This window comes from Triturus cristatus, chromosome 3_2 (genome assembly GCF_964204655.1).
Source record: "Triturus cristatus chromosome 3_2, aTriCri1.1, whole genome shotgun sequence".
Classification (NCBI taxonomy): Eukaryota; Metazoa; Chordata; class Amphibia; order Caudata; family Salamandridae; genus Triturus; species Triturus cristatus.
In genome coordinates, this window is record NC_140584.1 from 1,025,082,029 (window position 1) to 1,025,108,069 (window position 26,041).

The window sequence follows — 26,041 nt, forward strand, 5'->3', positions numbered from 1 at the left end:
GCTGTGTTTAAAGGGGATCTGCCTATGGGGTTCCAGTTGGGATCCTGGGGGGTTGATTTACAGGAGCTGTGATCCGCCGGCCCGCAGGGTTGTAGGCGCCAGCTGTTGCTGTCGTTCCGATACTTTGTTTTCTTTAATAAAAACAGATTTAATCCTAAACTCTATTGTTCATTAAAGTTCATCTACAGTGGCTTAAGAAGGATCTTCCATTTCTTAATGAAAGTCATAAACGTCTTGTTTTGGCAGCTGTAAATGGCTACCTGTTAAACCACACATGCCCACCCAGTCATGGGAGCACAGAGGTTCAGCCATGCTCCATCCTGTTCTGTGTCATTGTTTGCTTCCTATAAAAAGCATGTTACCTTTAAGGTCTTGTTTACCTTGCATCGTGATTTGTTCATTCTCCTTCTTCTGCTCACACCCACATTTAATAGAGAAAGGTTAGGAGGTAGCATCTTTTTTGTTCTGTCCACTTCTCTTTTTAATTTATTACATTTGAAATGGCATATCTTTTCTCCTTGTTCTATTTTCTGTATATCTTTGCTGAACAGGCATTTTCCCAAGCATTGCAACTCAGTGCATTTAGTATGTTCCTCACTCAAGCACCATAACATTTTTACAGATGAACGAACACTCATCATTAAAATTATCATAACAAATCAAAGTGCCTTTGTGTGATACTTTATGGGGCTGAATTTAGCAAATTTATGTACTCTTTAATTCTGTTTTCTGGTTGAGATTGTACTAGCATCTGCAACATGAGACTGGCCTTTTTTGGTTCTCCACATTCAATATTGTCCTGTCTTATTACAGAGCCATCGGCTAACTGAGCAGCTGCAGGGGCGCATCAGCGAACTGGAGGCAGAGCTGGCGGAGCAGCAGCACCTGAAGCATCAAGCAATGGATGAGAATGAGTTCCTGCGAACTGAGCTGGATGAGCTGAAAAAGAAGAGGGAAGACACGGAAAAGGCACAGAGGAGCCTCACGGAGATCGAGAGTAAGTAAAACAGAGGACTCAGTGGAGACTCTGTTAAAACTATGGGAGACTGTATAGAGATGTTTAGCAAGGAGAATAACATAGAGGCACTGTCTGTGGTGGTTGATTTATAGACACTTTGACTGTGGATGATGGTGTAAGGGCATGGGCTGTCTTGGGCGATTTAGAAATGATACTGGCAAGGAGATGTGTTTGTAGGCTGCTGAGGATTGCTCAAAATGGCCATCTACAGAGATGGTACAGGGGGGATGTGCAAGAGATCTGAGAGAGAGGTTATATTTTTGCTTAGATAGCAGAGTGTTGCATAAGTATTGATTGTTGAGGCAGCGACTTAGATCATATACCACATTGATTTCTGGAAGTCGGATATGTCCCTCGGCATGATGGTAATTAACGGAAGGTAATTGTACCTGAAAAACGCAATAAAAATTGTTTTTGCAAAAAAAAAAAAAAAGTATTGATTGTTGAGGATGCTATAGGAACTATTGGTAGTCGTGTGAGTGTTGCAGGGATTCTGCACCTACACAGAACTATGCGCAGGAAAACAGTACCTCGGTGTATAGGTGTGTACCAACCTATACCCTTAGTACCCAAAATCCCAAAACCTACTAACTATAGTGTCTCATTCGTTCTTCTCCAAAAATCACGAAGCTACAAATGATTAGACAACCCAGAACACAATACTCCAGACTCTCTCAGGAATCGCTGTAGCAAGACATACCTTATCACTTGCTCACTCATGTCCACATGAATTGGCAAAGTCACTGTAATAGTTCAAAATGTTTTTTTTACCTATTGTGCTCTACAATACAGTATACGAGCCACTACCATCAGCAAAATGCATAAACTCAGAACAATTAGCATTGTTACAATTCCATAGAGTACAAAGGGGGAAGTCATTATATAAAGACAGTGGATTAAGGACTATAAGGCCTAACTACCCTCCCCTTGGCTGGAAGAAGATTATTTATATAAAATAATATCTCTGGGCATTGACAGCAGACCCCATACCTTAAAGCCTGGATGTAAAGTTTACATCATAGGAACAGCACAGCTCTTCTCCATGGAAAGGCTCTTTCCAAGTGTGTGTTAAAACAACATGTATCCCCGTAATATCAAAGCATGAGTCTCCAGCATTACAGCTGTGCTTAGCATGTTATGTCTAGGTGCTAGGGACTGACCAGAACAGAATAAAAAGGGGCATTGTTTATCGACCTTGTACCACGTGTTCAGACTATACTCCAAGAACGCAGCAGAGAACGTGAAAAGCAGACGGTTCTCATGTGAAAGGCATAAACAGAGTCTCGCAAAAATGAAATAATGTAGTAACGTGCGCAAAAGCAGCTTCATGGCAGCAAAGCTCATGCTAACCTAGTAATGTCGACAATGTCCCTAAGGGCCATATAACATGAGTATAGGGTATGAGGAGAACAGTGGAGGAGCACTGATGGTAAAGGTTTATGTTGCTACTGGTAGCTTGAGTTTGTGTGCGAGCACGGACTGCAAACTGATGTGTAAGAGCATTGGTTGTGAATGATTGGTGTGGCACCACTAGCTGTGGGCCTAGTATAGAATGCAGTCAGGGGAATGGGTAGGTGCACTGGTTGCAGTGTGAAATGTAGCAGCACAAGCTATGTAGGGTGAATGTAGGAGTACTGGTTGAAGTGTATTCTAAAGAAGAACCAAATGCTATAGAAGTACGTACTGCATGATAATGCGTAGCAACACCAGGTGCTGAGAATTAATTTAGGAGCACAGGTTGCAGAGTATAGTTTAGAAACAGTGGGTATGGTACTTGTCATAAGAACACTAGCCGCAGCAATGTAGTGTAGAATTCCTTGGTGTGGAATATTGGTGTTGGAGTCACTTGGTATGAAGTGGAGTAGAAGTACTTGGTATGGAGAGCTTGATTTAGAGCACTGGCCTCAGGGTAATATGCAAGAGTACTTGGTGTGGAGGATGATTTGAGTAGCTCTCACTGCAGTATCGAAGTAGTAGATACAGGGAATAGATGCTTCAGGGTGTGGCTTAGAGTTACTAGCCATCATTACCTGAAGAAATCCTATTGTTAGCACAAGATTTGCAATTTGTCGGCTGTTGAAGATTTCAGGGCTTCTGTATAGGGAGGAATGCTGGTGGCAACATGGTATATAGCTGCATGGGTATGTAGAAGGTTCATTTATGGCTCTCCCAGGACAAGCATCACTGTCCCTGGAGCAGAATGTCACAATCTTTGGTCGAGGTAGGAGCAAATTCTTCAGTTCCTTCTGACATAGGCAAGTGAACGTACCTTGAAGAATAACATCCTGATCCTGTGGCCTTATCCCTGTCTGGAGAGGGTATTGTACTGTAGCATTTATTCAGTGGTTCATACCCCACGGATGTGTGAGGGCCAAAGTATATTATAGGCAGGGCCCCTGGAATTATGCAATTTTACGGTCATGGCATTTTCTGCATAACTATTGATTTGCAGTATTTGCCAGATAATCCATTATCTGATGCACAATCTGCAGATTTATCAAAAACAAATTTGTTTCTTGGTCAGACATATCAAAAGTTATTAAAAACATGTCTACCTGTGTTGCAGCAAAGTGGAAGATCCTTCCAAGGTTTGACTGGTCACCTTTCTGTTGCTTATTGCTGTATTTGGGTGTCAAACCGGTACTAATGAGGTGAAAACGTTCCCTAACCAGGGTTAGCATGTGTAAAAATTGCAAAAGAACAAAGTTATTACTGTCACAAAATTTTACTTCATGATGCAAAATTTAGTCAACCATGCTGCATAATTTGGTTCAATCCTGCCGCATAATTACAATAGATAAGTAGGACTCTATGCCATGGGGGGGGGGGGTGCATGGTTTTCTATTTTGTATTTCTTGTGATCCTATGTGCATGGCCTTTTGATCATGTGCTTTAGTGACCAGAAAGGTGTTCTTATCTTGTCTTGAAGGTGAACTACAGAGTAAGAGTAGTCGCTACAGCAATCCATATGGCACCATGTCCAAGGGAGATGTACTCTCCAATGAGAAAAAGGATTCCTATTGGGCACACAAGTGCATGCTTTTCTTAAAGGCAGGGTTACTGCCTTTAACTCTACAAATGCACATCATGAACAAGGATAGAAGTGGATAAGCAATCAAGACTGGCAATCTGAGCAGAGTCTACATGATCTTTAAAGTTCCAGATGCTGAGACCAGAACACGCCATATGTTTGAACAGGAGTTTTCATACAACGCCGCTCTCCTATTCCCAGGCTCACAAAGGCGGATGAGCACAAGTCTGAGGGAGAGCCTCCAGCTGCCGCAGTCCATTTCTACAGGGTAGAATGAACAACCTGGTGTTAGGATATTGCCCCAGCTTCTGCCATCATTTATCTGCCTCGCTGCAGAGCATCATTCAAATGTTTTGTCTTATGGAGACCTCACAGTAACTGTTTATCACTCGCTGCAAAGCAGTGTGTGAAATCTTTGCCTGAGTGGGAGCTCCTAGCTCTCTGACAGCGTGCTTTCCCTTTAGTTACTAAGTTTAGTTGTATTAAATGCTCATTCACCCCAGGTGGCATCTGGGCACTGACAGGATATCATGATTAATTGTAGAGGAAAGAGCCAGGTCTTGAGATGTTCCCAGGAAGCTTCAGTGAACCTCAGCTGCTCCATGTTTTGGAGGCATTGTGTTCCAGAAGCTAGCTGCCTGATACATGAAGGCCTTGCCAATGGTGAACTCAGTCTGTGTTTTCACCTTTGTCCCTTTTGTCCCACTGTCCTTAGCAGCATTTAGGAACCGAAAGAATGACTGCGTTATGTGCATGTTCGCTGACGTCTGAGCTGTATTACATTGTGTTTCAGGGAAAGCAGTTGCCAATGAGCAGCGATATACCAAACTGAAGGAGAAGTACACAGAGCTCGTCCAGAACCATGCCGAGCTTCTTCGTAAGGTAAGACCAGCGTGCTAGGAAATGACATACTTATGTCAGCTAAAATTGGCCAAATGGGACTTCATATCCATCTGGACTGTCTTCACAAGTGCATGGTCTTCTCTGCTGCACTTTCTGATCTGCACTACATGCAGACAATTTATTTACCATTGTGGGCAATTATGATTTACCTACCAAATTTTAAGCAGTTACAAATGGTCTGCAGTGGACTTACTGATTCACTTTTAAAGACACATCAATGTTAACTTTTATAACTTAAAATGTATGCAGAGCGTTTTGTCATGGGATTCTGACTAAAGAGTATGCATGTCCAGGATCCCCCATAGCTGTATCATGATGGCTCTACATAGAAAAGAGTCCTGTGTTTTTTGTGCATAATGTGTCTAAAATTGAAACACATTACTCAGAACTTCTGTGAATTAATTCTTGAACTTTAAACAGAACCATTTGGAGATAATGGGTAGAGATTGCCTCTCTCTGGTTCCGACTTGTTCTGTCTAAAGTTCATGCATTAACTTAAAGAAACTATGAGTTGGAAGAAGTGAAATCCTTTCCATATCTGGGGATAGTAACTAATAGAAATCTCAACTGTTCTACTCATATTCAAGCTACCCTAAAAAAAGCAGAGGCATCTGTTAAAGCCATCGCAAGATTGGTGAGGAAACATAGATTTTTTTTGTAACATATTTTTATTGACATTTTCAGATTTTATCTACTTTACAGTATACCTATCCATCCATCAATTATGCCGTATAGCACAGTATGCGGTATCACATTTCGTCTGCAAAGACTGAAGGAAAATTGGCAAGGAAAGGAAACAATAAAAATACAAAAACAATGTGTGTACCCTATGGGCTCTGATAGAAAATATGTCACTTGAACTGGGGTGTAACACAGGTAAAAACTAGGGGATGTGCATGGAAGTTCACGTCCAGGCCTCTCAAACTAATGCTCGAACAGTCGTGTGGGTGTGGCGCCCCAATGAATTGCGAGTGAATCGACTCTTAGGCCCGACCGGCCATTGTGTGGTGAGGAAACATAGATATCGATTTTCTAACCATATTGACAAAGTTTTCCAAACAAAGGTAGAAAGTCTAATGTCTTATGGCGCAGAACTTTGAGGATTGGACAAGAGAAATTGCCATGTCTGGCATTTTGAGAGGCAATTCTGGAAAACAATCCTCAACCTCCCCAAAGGATTTTCCACGGCTATCCTAGAATCAGATGTAGGTTACATCTCTATTGAAGGCAAATGTCAGCTTGAAATATGGCTTAAAAAGTGCTGAAACAAGCTGGTTGTTTGGCTAGAGATGAACATTTCAAGATGAACATCAAGCCCTTCTTTGCAATTTTATTTATTTATTTTTTCAGTTTTTTATAATGCGAACTTGACCCGAAGGTATCTTAACGCTTTACAGATTTTGCACAGCAATATTTACAAGCAATATATACTATGAGAAATTGCAGTCTCTGTACTGTAGCCTTTCCTGAACCCACCTTGGAAGGTGTTGTGTAGGTTGAATTTTTCGATGTGGTTGTTCAGTTGTAGGAGGGCACATTTTTCAATAGTTTTGGCAAGGAGAGGGAGGTTAGTTATTGGTCTGTAATTATTGAGGTCATTCGGGTCAGCGTCTGGCTTTTTGATGAGGGGGGTGACTTGGACGAGTTTAAGGAAGGCCGACAGAAAACCGCTGGATAAGGAGGAGTTCATGATTTTAGTCCATATTGAGGAAATTAAGTGTCTGGGATTTTTGACAAGAGAGGAGGGGAGAGAGTCATAGAGGTGCAATATCGGCTTCAAGGGTGCAAGTATTTTGAAGAATTCTTCTTCAGAGATAGTTTCAAATTTGGTCCAGGTTGCGTTGTTTTTCAGTTGTATGCAACTGTAGTTTTTATTTCTTTATTTTTTTTATTTATAAGCATTTTATTAAAGGCATACAATGTCTAAGACAGAACATCAACATACAGACTACAATATAGATAGATTTACCATACAGTACATTGCAGAGTGGAAACATTACCATCAACCATACTATTCCGTTTTATACATTAATTTACAGTTAAACAGTTTGATTTGCTTGGAGATAGTCAACCAAATACATCCAATAGTCTCGTGGTTTGGATCCAGTGGGTAGCTCTTTCTCATATGGTTTTAGGGTATCTTTACAATAGGCCATATCTTTAAGCCATTGTTTGGTTCTTGGTGCTTCCCTGCTACCCCAGCACATTGAAATTCTCTGTTTAGCCAGGAGCAGGGCTATCATGCAAAATTTACGTTTGGTAGCTCTTACATTATTGATTAGGCCCAACAAACATGTTCGAATTGTACAGTCAATAGAGACTCCCACCATTTCACACAGCAGCTGCACGACTTCTGTCCAGTATGTTCTAATTAACGGACAGTGCCAGGCAAGATGAGTAAAATTGGCATTATCTGCACCACATCATTGACACCGTGCATCGGAGCGGAGACCATATTTGTGTAGTTGAGCAGGGGTATGATATGTTTGGTGCAGGTACTTATAGTGTAAAAGGCGCAAATTGCCATTCGGAGTGAGCGTATTAGTTATGATGCAGCAGATTGCCCAGTCCTCCTCTGTAAGGTGAATATCAAGCATGTTGTTCCATCTCTCCAATGCTTTGTGTGTATTATCATCAATGTCGCTCTGAAGCTGTGTATATAGTCGTGTCACCATATGAGTATTGTGTGGTGTGGTGTGGTAATAAGCATTTGTAGGCTTTTTAGTTGTGGTGGCTCACTAGGATAGGTGGGATAGAGTTTCTTCATGGCTCCCTGCAATCTGAGATATAAACTGGAAGAGTAGCGTCTGATTGCTAATGTACAGTAGTTCTTTAGGTTCTATAAAAGTGCCATGATTGTACAAGTCTCCCATTGTATCTATGCCCACTTGTCGTAATAGATCTGTTCCTACTTTTTCTTGGGTGACCTATAGCTCTGGGTGAAATTGTAAGGGCAGCGCTGGCACGTAGAGTGGCAGTTTATGTGCCAGCTTCCCCATCCTCTGCCAAGCTGCATTAGTAGCATCAATAGTGTTAATTTCGTGAGAGTGACTCGGGGCACGTCGGTGTAGTAAAATAGCATTTAATGGGATGTACATCCCAGTCTTAAATCGCTATATGTGGTAGGTAGGGGACGTGGTGTTACCAATAATGCACATATTGCTCTTGAGCACATAAATAATAGAGGGGGAAATCTGGGACCTTAAAGCCTCCTTTGTAGAACGGTAATGTGAGGGCACGCAGCTCAATGCGTGCTTGTTTACCTGCCCATATTAGTCGAGTTACCATAGTATTCAGTCTTTGGAATACGGCCTTCGGTGGTGTGATGGGGATGTTATTAAAGAGGTATAGGAGTTTAGGCAGGACCACCATCTTGATAATGGTCAAGCGGTCTGCCAGCGATAAGGGAAGTTGTATCCAACGCTCTACCTTTTCTTCAAGTTTACTGATTGCTGCCCCATAATTCGTACGAATAACTGTTTCTGGATCATGATTATACCATATACTAAGATATTTGACTGGGTCTGTCTGCCGTTCAAGTGGAAACTCTGCTAGATGTGAATGCGAGGTGTCTGTTAATGGGATAATGATGGATTTAGACCAGTTAATTTGGAGGCCAGATTGATGGCCGAATTTAATATATTCTCTCAGGAGAGGGGAAAGATTTGTAGCTGGATCTCGTATATATAGTACCATATCATCTGCATAGAGTGAGATATTGAGTGGCCTTTGTGGGAATTGTAGAGCGGCATATTTATGACCTTGTCATATTTTGCACACCAGGTCTATTGCAAAAAGTAAAGGGGACAAGGGGCATCCTTGTCGTGTGCCTCTTGCGATTGGTATAGCTTTGGATACATATTTATTTACTCTTATTCACGCTGTGGGTTTTGTACATATTATTTGAATCCAATGTAGGAAGATTGGGGGGAATCCCATTCTTTGCAATATGGAGTTAAGATAGGTCCATTCAATCAAGGCGAATGCTTTTGCCGCATCCAAAAGGACTGCAGCTGCTTGAGTGTTTGGGGTCAGATAGTGCGATAGTGCAAACAGTGTTCTGGTGTTGTGAGCTGTAGATCGACTGGGTATAAACCCCGACTGATCTGGAAGGACTTTATTGGCCATTAGTGGTTGTAAGCGTTTTGCGAGTAGTTTGGCCAGGATTTTAGTATCGGTATTTATTAAGGACAATGGCCTGTAGGATTCACACTGCTCGGGGTCCTTATTGGGTTTCAGCAGGGCAATAATCATGGCGTCTCTTAGTGTGGGGGGTAGAATCTGTTTATCATGGGCGTCCCCATACATTTCCACAAGGTAGGGTGCGAGCTGTTCGATATATGCTTTAGAAAATTCGCTGGTAAAGCTGTCCGGGCCCAGTGCCTTACCATGATTTGACCACCTCAGTGACTTCTTCTACCGTTACTGGTTGTGAGAGATACTCCCTCTGTGCATCTCAAAGCCAGGCTATTGCCACATCCTCCAAGTATGACATAATCTCAGGTTGTGTGGCAGTACTTCGTGATGCATAAAGATCGCCATATGTGTCCATAAATGCCCTCAGTATGCTCTTTGTGTCGTAGTGGAGTGTGCCACTATCGTCTTTTATTGAAAGGACCGTTTGTGGTGTATATCCTGAGCAGATTTTATTTGCCAAAACTCGACCCGGTCTGCCCCCTTCACCATATGTGCGTGCAGTTTGACGTTTTGATATATGTTGGAGTTCATCCTCTGTAAATTCCTGATATTCTGACATAACCTTTCTAATGTCACTTAGGATAGCCATGTTGTACGTGCATTCGTATTCGTGTTCCAAGGTGCTTAATGTGATCTCCCGTTTGGTGAGTTGGGCATGGATATCTTTTAACAGTCCAGCATTGGTGCTAATACATACTCCACGTATGGTAGCTTTAAAGGCTTCCCACAGTAAACTGGGATCGTCGGTGGATGGCTGATTGAGTGTAAAGTAGTCAGCAATGGCCTGTCCAATGGTGTCAGTGTATGCGGAGTCTAGTAGTGCTTTGGCATTGAATCGCTACACGTATGGTGGAGGTGTGTAATGAGGAAGTTCGATGGTCAGTAGCACTGACTTGTGGTCAGAGAGGGTTTTGGGCAAGTGCCGTATGCTTCGTGTCCAAGAGGCAATCTCCTCCGTCCCCAGCCAGTAATCAATACGGGAGCAGCTATTATGAATCGCGGAGGTATGCGTGGCCTCCATGTGATGAGGGTAATGCATCCTCCAGAGATCTACCAGTTTAGTTTTGGTCATAATATCTCGCACTACATTCACCGCCCTTTTATGCGGTTCTCTGGAGGAGCCCGACCTGTCCAAGTGTTCATTTAAGGAGAGGTTTAGATCACCACCCCATAACAAGGCCATGTCAGGTAAATCATTCAGTTTACGCCAAATTGATTTATAAAATTCTAGGTCGTCCACATTCGGCCCATATGTATTTATTAAGCCTTTGCGTTGCCCTCTAATGTGTCTAGTAATAATAATGTACCGACCCAAGTTGTCCGTAATGGTGTTATCTATGTGAAAGTGCGTCCCCTTCTTCACTAATATTATCACGCCTCTAGAGTGCGAAGAGTATGTGGAACTCAGTACCGTTTCCTCCAATCTGTTTCCTATATGAGATTCCTGCATGAGGGCAATAGCTACGTGGAGTCTATCTAAATAGGCAAATATCTGACGTATCTTTTTCGGGTTATTGAGCCCCCTGACATTCCATGTAAGGAAGTTAATATGTGCTGGTTGTAATCTATCTATGGTCGGTGGCGTGAGTTATACATGTGGCGTGGTCATGTTTACTGCACACAGCGTGAGCACTTGTTGTAGCTATTAAAGATATGGTGATATACAAATGACTAGTAGTAGCCTGGATGGTCTCAATGTATTTCAGAGATGAGTCTGTAAAACAATCCCTAGTTCCGACCCCCCAACCCCCCGCCCACTTTGGCATCCCAATCACGCCAAAGACATACCCCTTTCAACAATTTCAACATAACTAGAACTGTGTTGTGGAGCTCCCTCATGGGGGGATCCGCCGAGTACGCGCATCACCATCCAACTAGGTGGATGTGGTCGTGTATTACGTAATTAGTTCGGGTGCATATTATGACACCGGGAATACGCCCAATTTGCTAGAAACATCACGCAGTCAGCCTCTCTTAGTTGTGTAGGGTAGCTCACAGTTTTGGGCCCATATACACCTCATATCATTGCATTGTATTATGTCCGTTAAACCATAGGAGGATTCGTCAAAACATTACATATTAAAGATATCCATTTAGGTCACCTTTTGACAGAGATATGAGGTCTTATTTCTGCATCTCTCACTCATACCCTACAACTATCAGGTCGCAGAAGAGTTCAACAGTATAGCCCAGCAAGAGGGTACCAGCTATGAGTCTAAGGGCCAGTGGCTTATTGGTGAGCCAAGGTTATCTGGAAGTCTAAACTGAAGTGTCCCACCTTGGGGACGGGTTAGTAGGTGTACTCTCTACATCTTACCGCCAGTGGATGCCAGCACCTGCCCTGCTCCATTCTGCCATACAAATGTGTGTATATCTCCGCCGACAGGGTGCGATGCCGAGATGTCTACCACTGTTCCAGTATCTAGAGTTGCAATATATGATTGTCAGGGTGGGTTTGTAAGCATGTCCTGGTTGGCATACTGCCAGCGGTGTACAGCTTAAGCTGTTGCTTCTGCTCGTCTCCCACGTCATCTGTTGATGGAATTAGTTTGAGGGGAGGTTTCATAGTTGGTCGTGTCTTAATCAGAGTTCTGGTCCGTTTCTTTACGATTTTGCGCCTTTTGTTTGTTGACTGACTTTTTTATGAATTCCTTCGCACCCTTTGGGGTCTGCAGTATTGTCACTCGCCCATCACAGGTTACCCGCAGTCTGGCTGGATACAACATTGCATATTCGATGCCCAGTTCCCGGAGCTTCTTGTTTGCAGGATTAAATTCGTTGCGTGCGGTCTGTACCGCCATTTTGAAGTCCGGGTAAAATGCCAGGTTATTGCCTTGATAATTGATGTGTTGTTTCTCCCTAGCCATCCTCAAGATTGCGTTGCGGTCCCTGTAATTGAGGACCCGGGCGATTATGTGCCGCGGCGGGGCGCCCGGTGGAGGTTTAGGTGCCAGCGACCTATGAGCCCGCTCTATGATTAGTACCGTGGAGAAACTGTTCATTTCAAATACATCGCGCAGCATGTCTTCCACATATGTTTCCATCCTTCCTGTGTTTGTGCTTTCGGGAACTCCTGCAATTCGAACGTTATTGCGGCGTGATCTCGCCTCCAAATCTTCGGCCTTGTTGTTTATGACCTCCAGGATCTTTTCCATGTCTGCGCATTTACGTGTCGTACTGTGTGATTCATCTTCTACTGCAGTTATACGGTCTTTTGCTGCGTCAAGACGCTCGCCTTGCTTATCCAATTTAGCAGAGATATTATCCACTCTTTGGGTGAGTGAGTCCAGTTTGCCATTAATAGCCTGGAGGCTTTGTTGTATAGCTTGGAGGGTGGCCTCCATGGCTTTGTTTGCTGTTTGCTCCGTTTCTAACTCAGTGTCCGAATACGCGGTTGTGCCTTTAGGGTTGCGTTTAGTGTCGAAGCTTAGTTTCGGTTGTTGTCTATCCGGCTTGCCCATTATAGCTGTAGGGGATGAGGAATATTTGGCGTCAATGGTCTATGGACACTTACACCTTGGAGTGGGATCCACAATGTGATGGTTAGTAGCTCTGCTGCGACGCTGTAGTACAGAGGTAGAATAGTCAACCATTCCAAAGTCCAAAGAGAGTCATGTACTTCTTAATGCAGCACTGGAGCAGTGTTAGGCCGCTCATATGTGGTATAGCGGGACAGTTAACAGGCATTTACAGCATTGACGTGTATGTCCTTTTTATCAGGAGTATGCCACCAGGGAGAGATGGTCCGGATGGAGGGCGGGATGGGTGTGCCGCACCTCAGTGCCCCTTGTAGGATCTGGCTTGGTCAGTGGTCCACTCCCCTCCCACGGGTATCAATAGGATCCCACTGTCGGGCCCCCGCCGTGATCGCCAATATGTGTCAACGGTGTATCCTTTGGGGTCACGGAAGCAGGATAGCGGAACATTAGACGCCGGCCAGCCCTGGATGCAGTCCCCCGCAGCCTACGGTGCAGTCCACAGTCGTCAGCCAGATTATGACCTGCGCACGCTTCCAACCCACACGCACCAGCAATCTTCAGCTCAGTTATATCGGGCTGTGTGGACACTACAGGCGGCGAGAGCACAGCTACACCTCAGTGCAGGCAATTGGTAGCTGAGAGGCTTCATCGTATGTGACCCTCGAGCTGGTGCCCATTACGGTGCTCCGCAAAGGCACTGCAGCAGCTTGATTCGTCGCAGGGGACTCTTCAATTAATTTTGCTCACTTGCCTGATCAGCAGCAGTAGCTTGTTCCAAGCCAGGTCATCCACTCTCACAGATCACGGCCTCAACTCACGGGAGGCCCTTCCGCGACCCGTATCCGCCATCTTGTGAGATGCCATACCGCGCTGTCTTCTGTGTAGGATGGGCTTTCTCCAGGGGTGCTCAGCTCTCAACTAGCGGCAAATCATGAGCACCAGAGTGTCGGAGTTGTTGTGTGGCCCGTCTCCAGCCGTATATTGAGCAGGTATTAAGCGCAGAGATCTTCACCCGCTCCGTCTGCAAAACACATAGGGCGTCGCCAGGCAGACTCTCCGCGCTTCCCCCTCGCCAACAGTTTTCTCATCGCACGGACCTCTGTCGGCGATTTTAATCTCGCCCAGCCGCTGCGGGAGTGTTCCGATGCACCGGGCAATGTTTTCTTTTCATCATATTGCCCGCAAAAGTATTTTACATTTGAATAATATCCCCGACCGGCGGAGCAGCCTGAGGAAGCGGCCATCTCGCAGCGCGCCCTCTAGCGCCACCCGTATGCAACTGTAGTTGGTGCTGTGGCTCAGTGAGGAGGTAAGTTTGGGGGGACCACCATCAGTTGAATGTGAGTGGTTGGGGCTCTGGATCAGAGAGGAGGTGGGTTTGGGGGTGGCATCATCAGTAGGAGGTTAGGCGGATGTGGGACCAACTTTGGAAAAAGGAGCATCTTTGGTAAGGGGAGATGAGGTGGAGGGGTCTAGTGAGAGTTTGATGTTTATTATTTTTTCAGAGAAGAATTTGGCAAACTCTTCAATGTACTTAACAGAGCCATCAGTTGAATGTTGTGGGAAAGATGATGTTTGCTGTTGGATGATGTTGAAAATGTATTCAGGTCTGTTTCTGGAGTGGTCAAGTTGAGCTCGGATGAAGGCTGATTTTTCTCTGTAGACATGTTTTTTGTAATCTGAAAGAGACACGTTAGTGATAGATTCCTTACCTTAGAATATTCTCCAGGTGTCAGTCTGGAACCGTAACGTTTTCTGCTTAGCAGTACCACTGCGTGCCAGCAGGCGGCGCCATGCGGCTCCTCGCCCATCACCGGCGTCGTGCACGCAGGGACGACGTCACGGAGACTACTTAAGTGCCACCCATGCGCGCTGATGTCAGTTCTTTTTTTTTTCCACGCTGAAAGCGCAGATCCGGATTGAACATGTACCTCGGTCAATTTTTGACCACTTTTTTTGAGACTTTTGTCTTCTCCTCTTGTCTCCTGGTGCACGTAGGGATGCCCGACTTTAAGTCTTGCGGGTCGTGCCACCGTAAAATGTTGGTGGTGGACCCCCATGATGTCTGCCTCTACTGCCTGGAGACCGACCAAGATTCCCGGGATTGTCGGGACTGCCATGCCAATGCCCCGAAGGCATTGCGGGAGCGGCGCCAGAAGTTGCTGGAGGTCCGGCACTCCTCTCGCCACCGCTCCGGGTCTTGGGGCCGTTCGTGGGACCTCTTGCGGGACCGCAGCCATCGCTCCTCGGACTCTTAAGTCTTCACCTTCCGATTCTGGTAAGCGACGCCATAAGAAGAAGTCGAAGAAGCGTGTTTGCTCTCCGACATCCCCCTGTCGCTCCCCGGAGGCGGACGTGGGGGACAGGGGCTCCCACTCTGCAGCTCCTCTCGAGCCTGGGACTCCAACGGCCTACCCGCTCTACCCGGGTCCGTCGGCGACTCCCGAACAGCGGTAAGTGTTTCTTGCTGTCTTGGACCGCCTGTTTAGGCCTTGGGCTCCCGCCGGTGTGTCTGCGGGCCCCGCGGCCCCGTGTCCAGATCCTGTTGACCCGGCGACACCACCTCCGGCGCCAGCCCCGGAGCCACTGGATCCAGCGCCCCCGGCTCCGGCCCCGACGCCACAAGGTGCAACGCCGCTGGCTCCGGCCCCGGAGCTCCGGCCGCAGCTCCGCCACAGGCGCCACACTGGGTGCTGTTTATCCTGCCCCTGCCCCGGTTCTCAGACCATTATGTTCCGACCTGGGATCCTCATTGGGACGGGGCTCCGATTCGGCCCCAGCCGGCGCCGCTCTCGGCGCCGCAGGCCCCCTCTCCGGCTCCGTTCATGCCGCCGCAACCAGTTCCTTCTACCCCAGAGCCGGATGAGAACTGGGATGGCTCCGAGGACACCCTTGCGCGGCAGTGTGACTCCGAGCAGGATTGGGTGGATGATCTTCAAGACGCGGGTGAACTTGATGTGTCTTCTGACCCGGGGTTTGCCTCGTCTCCTCCTACTATGGAGGAGGGCACTTCCTACACTATGGTGCTGCGTTGAGCCGTGGAGACTCTCCACCTCGACCTCCCTACGGTGGTCCTTAAGACCAACCTCCTTACGGAGGTGCTCCAGACGGCGCCTGCGTCGTCGAAGCCGCTGTTCCCTTTCAATGAGGCCCTTACCGAAGTCCTCTTGGGTACTTGGTTGCGGCCAGCCTCGGGGGCGCCAGTGGATAAGAACGTCGCTAGGCGTCATCGCCCGGCGCCTGGTGATCCCGCCTTCTTGACCCCACGCCTGAGAGCCTGGTCATTCAGGCCTCGACATCGCTGAGTGCCTTTCCCTCTGCTCGGCCGGATAAGGACTTTAAGAGGCTGGACCAATATGGCAAGAGGTTGTTCTCCTCAGCCAGTTTGGGGTTGAAGTCGGTTGATACCGCCTGCTTATTGGGCCGTTACTCCCATGCAGTGTGGGATTCGGTGGCGGAGGTTCTGCCTCAGTGCTCTGAGGAGGTCCAGGCTGTCCATTCCCAACCGACTGCGAAGGGCAAGGATGCAGCGAAGTTTGCCATCAGGAGTGGTTTGGACACTGCTGATTCGTTGGGCAGGGCGATTTCCACGACGGTGGCGTTGCGGCACCACGCCTGGTTGCGTTCCACTGGCTTCTCACCCGATGTCCAGAGCTCGCTCATGGACCTGCCCTTCGATGGCTCCCGCCTCTTTGGTGATAAGGCTGACAATGCCCTGGAGCGCTTTAAAGACTCTCGTGCCACGGCCAAGTCTTTGGGTCTTTCCTCGAAGACTCCTGCCACGACGGGGTTTCGTTCCTTTCATGGCCAGGGCAGGGGTACACAGGCGCGCTCTTCCAGCAAGCCTGTGCAGAACCAGCCTCAGCGAGGCCGCGGACGTGGGTTCCGCAGGGGCGGGTCTGGTAACCAGCGTGCGGGGCAGTCCACTTCCCCCCCCACCGCTGTCGCATCAAAACCTTCCTAATCCGAGCTTCAGGGGGCACCCCACGCCAGTTGGTGGCAGGGTTCACCTCCACCTCCACCACTGGCGCGAAATTACGTCGGACAAGTGGGTGCTGCAGATAATCTGCCAAGGTTACTCGCTCCCCTTTCTGTCCTCCCCTCCAGCCATGCCACCTCGGTACCACCGCATGTCGGGTGATCATTTGGCTCTTCTTCGTCGGGAAGTCACGGCCCTACTGGCCAAGGGGGCCATCGAGTACGTTCCCGATCCAGAAGTAGGGAGTGGTTGCTATTCCCACTACTTCCTGGTCCCCAAAAAGGACAAGGGGGGCCTGCGCCCCATCTTGGACCTCCGGGACGTCAATTGCTTCCTCCGGAATTAGAAGTTCAAGATGCTGACTTTAGCTCACGTCCTGTCTGCCCTAGACCCTGGAGACTGGATGGTAGCATTGGACTTGCAGGACGCTTCTTTTCACATTCCCGTCCTGACGGCCCACCGGCGTTACCTGCGGTTCACGGTAGGCCAGGAGCATTTTCAGTTTGCCGTGCTCCCCTTCGGCCTTACCAGCGCCCCTCGGGTGTACACAAAAGTGATGGCGGTGGTCGCCGGCTTATCTGCGCAGGTCAGGGGTGTCAGTCTTCCCCTACCTCGACGACTGGCTGTTGAAGGGGGGTTGGCCCCAGGCAGTTGTCTCCCACCTCCAGACTACGGCCGACCACCTGCATCTGCTTGGGTTCTCCATCACTGTGCCGAAGTTGCACCTGAGTCCCTCTCAGAAGCTCCCTTTCATCGGAGCGGTTCTGGATTCGACTCTGTGCTCGGGTTTATCCTCCCGAACAGCGAGTCCGGGATATTCAGGCTATGATTCCGCTCTTTCAGCCTCTATCCCGGGTTTCAGTCAGGATGTCCCTCCGGCTTCTGGGTCTGATGGCCTCCTGCATCCTGATGGTGCTGCATGCCAGATGGCATATGCAGGCTCTGCAGTGGGACCTGAAGTTCCATTGGGCGCAACATCAGGCCAACCTGTTCGATCATGTCCAGATCTCGGAGGGCAATGCACGGCAATTGCAGTTTTGGCTCACGAATCGCGATTGGGTCAGTGGCAGATCCCTCTCCCTTCCCCAACCGGAGCACACGGTAGTGACTGATGCGTCCCTCCTGGGCTGGGGAGGCCACATGGGAGAGGCGGAGATCAGAGGCCTCTGGTCTCCGGCGGAGTCCCGGCTCCATATCAACCTTCTGGAGCTGCGGGCGATCCGACTTGCACTGAAGGCATTCCTTCACTCTGTCCGGGGAAGTGTAGTGCAGGTGTTCACGGACAACACCACCACCATGTAGTATTGCAACAAACAGGGCGGGGTGGGGTCGTGGACCCTTTGTCAGGAGGCTCTGTACCTCTGGACGTGGCTGGAACATCAAGGCATTACCTTGGTGGTTCAACACCTGGCAGGTTCTCTGAACACCAGGGCGGACAAACTCAGCTGCCGGTGCATGGTGGATCACGAGTGGCGTCTGAACTTGGACGTGGGGCAAGGTCTCTTTCTGCGATGGGGAGAGCCTTGGTTAGATCTATTCGCCACCGAAGAGAACGCGCAATGTCATCAGTTCTGCGCATTGGAATTTCCAAGGCAGCACTCGCTCGGAGACGCTTTTCGTCTCGAGTGGAGCTGCGGTCTGTTGTACGCCTTTCTGCCTATGCCACTTCTGCCCAGAGTGCTGAAGAAGATCAGAAGCGACCGGGCCCAAGTCATTCTTGTGGCTCCGGACTGGGCTCGAAGAGTATGGTATCCCGAGCTACTCAGTATGAGCATCGATCCCTCGCTCCATCTGCCTCTTTGGGATGATCTTCTGTCGCAGCAGCAGGGGACGGTCCTCCACCCGAACCTGTCCAGCCTCCACCTCCATGCTTGGAGATTGAGCGGCGACAGTTGACACCTTTCGATCTTCCTCCCGAAGTCTGTGATGTCATCTTGGCAGCCAGGCATCCCTCCACTAAAACGGTGTACGCCTGTCGGTTGAACAGATTTGTGGCATGGTGCACAGCTAAGACTGTGGATCCCCTTTCTACCCCTCTTTCTGAGGTTCTCCTGTTCCTTCTTTCTTTGGCCCAGCAGGGCTCTGCTCTGGGCACGCTTAAGGGTTATCTTTCGGCTATCTCTGCCTTCCTCCGGCTTCCTGATCCGCCTTCTCTTTTTAAGTCCCCGGTTGTTAACCGATTTCTTAAGGGCATTGCGCATATGTTCCCACCTGGGCCCTTCATAATGCCTCAGTGGGACTTGAATCTTGTCTTGACTTTTCTGATGTGCGCTCCCTTTGAGCCCCTTCATATCTGTCCCTTACGTCTTCTTACTCTCAAGACGGCTTTCCTGGCAGCTATCACCTCTGCCAGGCGAGTGAGTGAGCTCCAGGCTCTTTCTTCTAAACCTCCTTTCGTTTCTGTTCATCCGGACAAGGTGGTTCTGAGGACAAGTCCTTCTTTCCTGCCGAAGGTTGTCACGCCCTTCCACATCGGGCAGACCATCACTTTGCCCACCTTTTTTCCGCCTCCGCATCCTTCACGGGAAGAGGAGTGGCTCCACCGTCTGGACCCTAAACGTACGCTTGCATTCTATCTGCAGCGTACACCGCAGTTCCGGGTGGATGATCAGCTCTGTGTTGGCTACGTGGGCGCCAAGAGAGGTCGGGCGGTGCACAAACGGACCATCTCCAGGTGGGTTGTTCTGTGCATCAAAGCATGTTACTCCTTGGCCAAGAAGGAGCCTCCTGTGGGTCTGCGCGCCCATTCGACCAGGGCAACTGCAGCCACTACTGCCTTGGGACGCGGTGTCCCCTTGCAGGATATTTGTCAGGCAGCTACGTGGGCCTCGCTGCACACGTTTACCAAGCACTACTGCCTTGACAGTCGGGTCCGGAGAGATGGCTTTTTTGGCCGTTCTGTGCTCCGTGACTTTCTGGTGTAATCCTGTTCGCAGACCCACCACCGGGGTTGGTATTGCTGGGGTATCTATTCTAAGGTAAGGAATCTATCACTTGCGTGTCTCTTTCAGATGCACAAGTTACTACCTGTGTAACGATATATCTGTAAGAGACATTAGTTAGTGATAGATTCCTTACCGCCCCACCCATCCTTCCCGTTCTGCGAACTGATTACTAGGGTTAAGGTCATCCCCTTTTAGGGCCCTAGTTTTATGCACCAATGTCAGTTTCTCGCAGGACTCTGCGTTTCTGCGCGGAAAGTTGTGTACAGAACTGACGTCAGCGCGCATGGGTGGCGCCTAAGTAGTCTCTGTGATGTCGACCCGGCGTGCACGACGCCAGTGGCGGGCACGGAGCCGCACGGCGCCGCCTGCTGGCGCGCAGGTGTACTGCTAAGCAGAAAACTTTCCAGATCCAGACTGACACCTGGGGAATATTCTAAGGTAAGGAATCTATCACTAACTAATGTCCCTTACAGATATATCGTTACACAAGTAGTAACTTGTGCTTTAAGGCATTCAGCTGAAAGTAGAGGGTGATGGGACAGGAGGGTTGTTGCCTCCAGGTTCTTTCAGACAGCCTAAGTTTGTGTCACTATTTATTAAGGACTTTATTGAACCTGGATCGGGAAGGGATACTTCTTGAATTTTAGAGGAGCGACATTATCAAGAAGTTCTGTCATTTTTGTGTTCTAATGGGTGGTGAGGTCATTGCTGGAAGTGAGGTCGGGTGGAGAGGTAAAATTTGAGAGCTGATTAGGGACTCTAGCTCTAATTGAGGGATTTGGTGTGTATTCCTCGCCCATTGTTTAGGACGATTAGTTTGGGTGTTGGGCTTGGGTTGGGAGACATTGAGATCGAATAGACTTGGGAGGTGGCCGCTCCAGTCGGTGGGTAGGATGGAGTAGAGAGATATGGTATTGAGGTTGGAAATTATAGCATCAAGAGTAAAGCCTTTTTTGTGAGTTTGTTGCTTGCAATGTTGAGGGAAATCTTTTGTTTCAAAGAGTGTGGATAGGTCTTGAACTGTTGTATCATCTGTATCATTCAAGTGCAGGTTTAGGTCTCCTAATATAATGTCTGTGGAGTCATTCAGGGGGTTTTGTGTTATTAGGTCTGTTAAGTCCTCGAAGAATTGTGTTTTTTCACCTAGTGGTGATGGACAGCGTGGAAATTGATACGGTTGGAGCCTTTGGGGGAGAGATCAACTCCTAGATATTTGAAGGATGAGTATTCTGCTGTGCGGAAGGGTTTTAGGCATAGGTGATCGTTTTTGTGTACAATAGCTAATTTACTACAGATAAAATCCTTTTGGTCACCATGGCTGATTGAGAAGCCTGGTGGGGTGAGGAGATCAATAATGGGAGTTGGGTGGTCGTTTAGACAGATTCCGGTGAGAAAACAAATATCAATATTATATAATAGCATATTCCTTCTGCTAATTCAGTGGCATGTTTAACTGTAGACCGACAGTTAAATAGCATGCAGTTTAAGGGAGGTGATGTTTTTGGTTCGAATTGGTTAGGCTGAATGGTGGCCAGTTGAGCAGGCGGCCTGGGAGGGCGATTAGTAGAGGAGGTCCTCGTAGTACAGAGGATGATCGGAATCACATGGTAACAGGGTTGGGTGAGAGCATTGTTGTGTGAGTTGCTCAGTGTTTCCGCTTCTAACTGTGACATTCTGGTACCGGTGCGTTTAGGTCTAAGGTGGTAGTGAATGTAGTGGATGGTTGCGCTGGGGTAAAAACACAAGGAGTCGGAGTGCATGGTTGTGGCAGGAACTGTGTTCTGCATAGTTGTGTGATTGGGAGGCGAGTTGGCGCAAGACTTTATCTCCTTTCGTAATGAGGAGATTTTATCCAGTAGGGTGTTGATTTTGCGTTCAAGATGGGTTATTAAGGTGATCACTTGAGAGGTGGTTAGTTCAATGGCAAAGAGTGAGGGAGGCTGGGTGTCGTCATACGTTAGCATGGGGGCACAGTGGCTGAGTCTCATCTGATGAGGTTTGGAGTTTATGAAGATTGAGGTGTGGTAATTTGGCCTAACTGCGTGTAGAAAGAGGGCCTTGATGGCGGGGAAGATAGTTCATGGAATATGGCCATGGTTATGAGGAGTTTAGGGACGGGGGAGTGGGTGAGGGGGTTAGGGGTTTGAGGAGAGAGTGTGTAGATAAGTTCAAGGGGGTTGAGGGTAGAGTAGTGTTGAGAGCAGGTGGGATGGAGACACAGAAAGTGGGGAAATGATGGTCGAAAATTGTGAAGTTCTGTTCTGAGGCTTGGATTAGTATGTTCCCATTTCTGTACATAAAATGGAGAACTCTGCCAAATTTATGAGAGGGGGATATAATGAATTTGGATCCATAAGGGATGTTGATTGCGTTGGTTACATGCAGGTGCTGTAGGAAGTTTTCTCTACATTTAGCGAACTTCTTGGTGAAGAAAATGCAGTCCATTACAAGGCCTCCGTGTTTAGAACTGTAATAAATGTCTGTTCTTAGTGTATCTGGGTGTTCTTTTGGGAGTTTGTGCTTGTAATGTTTCGCGGAATGCTTGGAGAGGTTTTGCGTAAATTTTATGCCAAAGGAATTGGGCCCATATCTTTCCATGACAGTGGCGTGTGAGGTCTTAGTTGGGTGTGAGAGGAGTAGATAAAGAAAGTGGGGGGGGTAGTTGGGTTGGGGCAACAAAGTCAGATGGTGGTAATTAGGTATGCTAAAAGGGTAGTTAAGAGTGTTACTAGGGAGAAAGAGAGTACTGCACCTACATAAGTGGGTGGCGATTATTCTTTGTGAGCAGGGTTCAGATTCTTTGTTGTTCTGTTCTGTGTAGAAATGATGGAATTTGGAGCTATGGGATGTCCAGGTATAAGCATTGATGGGAGGGGTTTGACATCTGAGAAACAGACTGGAAGTTTGTAATTTGGATTTCATTACAAGACCTGAGGCTACCATTATGCAATACTATTTTATTGCCACTTCAATCAGCAGCACCTTTAAAGAACTTCAGTAAAACAAGAACAATACAGAATTAGAACTCCAACTACATAAAAGTCACTGTAACAGAACACTCTTCCTCTTTTAAATGCTGCTTCTGATCAGTACCTTTCAATTAACTATTCAGTCTTGTATGAAAGGACTGTGATGTGTTGTGAGAGTTTGTGGGAAGTTTTTTGTTAGAAAGGCTTCTAATTCATGGAAGCTAGTGTGCGTAAACTTGAAAAACTTACTTTGAGTTGTGAAGGTATGTGTTATTGAAAAAGTATATTTTTGTGTGGAGGAAGTTCGATTTTACCTAATATATAGAATATGTATTTTTTTTTACTCCTGCAACCGGCTTTTAGCAGATTTTTATTGGCGGGCTGTATGTGTTTAGTCTTACCGGTAAAGTGGGTCTTGTGCAGCTAGCGTGAAGGCTAGCTGCATGCGAATTGAGCTGTGGCACGTGCTGATGAGCTTGTGCGGCACAGAGGGGCTTCGGTATGTGAGGTGGTGTGCGCGAGGTAGGCGCGCTGATTTTTTTTTAAGTAATTGAAGCAGCGAGGCTGGTAAATGCTTTATCACCGCTTCCGCTTAGAGAAAGTAGAATGCCCAAGGATTGGTTCCTGTGATCTCGCAAAATCATGGGCGCCATCTTGGATCAAGCATTTCTCTGTAGAAAATAGTAAATCTATGCTGACGCATCACGGAGATCTCTGAATTTAATTACTCCGGTCGGACGAGGTATCAGCTCTCCGGAGGATCGGAGTTTAGGAGTTAGGACTTGAGAGGGGTTTTTACATAGGGAAAATAGTTTTGGCTGTAGGGAATATAATCGAGATTAATTTGTGAATAAAAAAGAATTGTAACGGAGAGTTACTTTAGTTTTATAATTAAGGAAAATGTAATCGGAAGGAAATAATGAGTCACATAGGGTGGAAGGTAGGGTGAGTGAAGAGAGCTTAGGGAAGCTTATTCAAAGCGAGGTTAGGGCGTCCATGAGAGAAGTGGTGGAACTAGTTATGACAAGACAAGGAAGGATTGTGCCTCAGGTGAGGAATTTGTGTCTTTATCGGAGGACAGGACGAGGAGAGTAGAAGAAATGTTAAGTAGGGTAAGAGGCTTAGGAAAACTAATCGCATGGATAAGGAGAACAAAGAGGGATTAAACTCCATGAGGTGGGTACCCTAGCGGTACACTGAGCAAAGGTGTCCTAAGCGACACACAAGATATGTCAGAGGAAGAGAGGCCAAAAGACTCAGATGACAATGTCAGGCAAGGAGTGGGTCAAATGTATGATGTAAATGCTGTAATAAAAGAACCATTGGGAGAGGAAATGTTGAGCCCATATAACTAAAGCCATCCAAGAAGCGCAGATTGGTGGCCTTTGGACTAAGTGAGTAAATATATAAAGCATTGGATTGGAAGGCCTTTGGGGAGAGAGGTGAGGTGAGAAATATTTTAAAGGTGGAATGATCGAGGCTAAAGATTGAGCAAAAGGTTTGCTATACTACAAATTTGGATCCAGATATGATTTCATTTCGGTTTGAGATGGGGAGAGACCCACGTAAGGGCTAGGAAAGATCTCTGAAACAGTGTCAGGATCATCTTTTAGATGTTTTGTGGACCGCTGGCAAAGATTATGGATATGGCAGAGGAGGCATATGTAAATTGGAAACAGATGGATGTTGAATTGTTGCGGGTTGGAGCCAGAGGGCCATGGTATTTTTAGGAAATACAAATGCAGGACTTTTGGCAGAACAAAGCAAATCAGTGTTAATGAAGATAGGAGATATGGCTACTAAGGAAGCCAGCACCAATACTAAAGGGTTACTCTTAGGTGATGAGATGGTCAAGAGTTGAGGCAAACATATAACCACATTTACGGTGCTAAACAAGGCGCAGAATAACAAGAGAATAGTTTTTGGAAGTGTTTTTGGAAGGGCCAGCAGATGAGGACCTAATGCTGGCCGGGATATCAAAGGTCCCAATACAATTCTCTCAGCAGATGGACTGGAAGAGGCTTCCAGAGTTTGACAGGATTCTTCCCTCAGGGGGCCATTTTGTGAGATCAAACAGCATCCAGGGAAGCGGACAGTCATCCTTCGGTACCCGCGGTGAGTATAGAGAATTGCTTTGTTTTTTCCCCAAAAAAAGTAGGACGACGATTGAGAGATCATGTAAAAAATTGGGAATAAATATAACAATCTTTGATCTTGAGTACGATTCAGGATTTCAAAATAGATTTTGTGGAATTACCAATTCAGGTAAAGAAACCAAAAGGAAATAAGACTAAATCAGGAGCATGTGAATTTAGCAGATTTAGAGAAAAGTGTTATGTTAGAAAAGGGAGCGATTTGTATGGTGGTAGATCACTTAAAATGTTTTGTAAGCGCATTATTTTTGATTGAAAAGAAAGACAAAGGTTGGAGACCAGTTATAAATCTGAGGATTTTAAACAAATATGTAGTTTACAGGCATTTGCAGATGGAGGAAATCCATCTACTAAGGGATATGCTTCAGGGTCGAGATTGGTTGGTGAAATTGGATTTGAAGGATGCATTTTTCACAGACACAATGGAAATAAACAGTCAGAGATTTCTTCAGTTTAGATGGAGGAGGCAGTTATAACAGTTTCAGTGTCTCCCGTTTGGTCTTTCTGCGGCACCTTGGTGCTTTACAAAGGTGATGCGTGCTGTGGTGGCAATCAATGAATCAATCAATCCTTTATTTTGCATTATTTCTTTCTTTTTTAAACATATTTTTATTGCCATTTTCATATTTCACACATTGTACATCATACAAAGTTTACGCATAGGTATGTCAGACTGTATATCCAATGGCGGTATATATCATCTGTATATACTGGTGATACGTCAACGGGGAGCATGCATAACGTACAGATATATTGTGATGTGTATACCCTGTTGTCTCAGGTTCCAGATATGGCACAGGAACTGGGGTGGAACGGGGGTATAACCTAGGGGACTGGTATGGAAGAACATCTCCAGTTACTCTAGCCTGGGTATGAAACGTCGCATGGGTAAGGCACCTCTGTGACTCACGATTGCCTATCGTATTTGGTTCAACCTAAAACTGCGATAGTATACCTGATGCTGGGGCTGGGAATCGATCATGTGGTCGGTATTTCGAGAGATTGGTTGGGTAGGGTCTGTGACTGCGTGTGCAGGGCTGACGGTGTGGGCGGACCGTCTGTTGGATCTGCTCCCGGGGTTAGCTGCTTGAACTGATATAATAGCATGGCCCATTCCATAGATATAGGGTGTTTGCGGACCCCTCTCACTTCCTCCTCCCGCAATGTCTCCTCCTCCGCCGCCGCCCATTTGTGTGTAGCTCCCACCCAAGCCGCCAACGGTGGACCAGTGGGGGAACGCCAGTGCATGGCGATGCTGCGTTTGGCTAAAAGCACCGCAAGGGAGAGAAAACTAGTCCGCACCTTGTGCTGCTTACTTGCGCGAAAGATGCCTATGGCGCTGGCCTCCCACGTGTTCATGCAGCTCA

At 47.0% G+C, this 26,041-nt stretch overlaps 1 protein-coding gene across 1 annotated transcript in view; it reads left to right on the top strand.

Moving 5' to 3' along the window:
• The window catches only part of HIP1 (huntingtin interacting protein 1), a 352,795-nt gene that overhangs the window by 179,507 nt on the left and 147,247 nt on the right, over positions 1-26,041 (top strand). The window contains exons 14-15 of the mRNA XM_085649657.1: positions 814-997; positions 4,843-4,931. Coding sequence (XP_085505783.1) covers positions 814-997; positions 4,843-4,931 — 273 coding nt within the window. The remainder of the gene's footprint in view (positions 1-813; positions 998-4,842; positions 4,932-26,041) is intronic.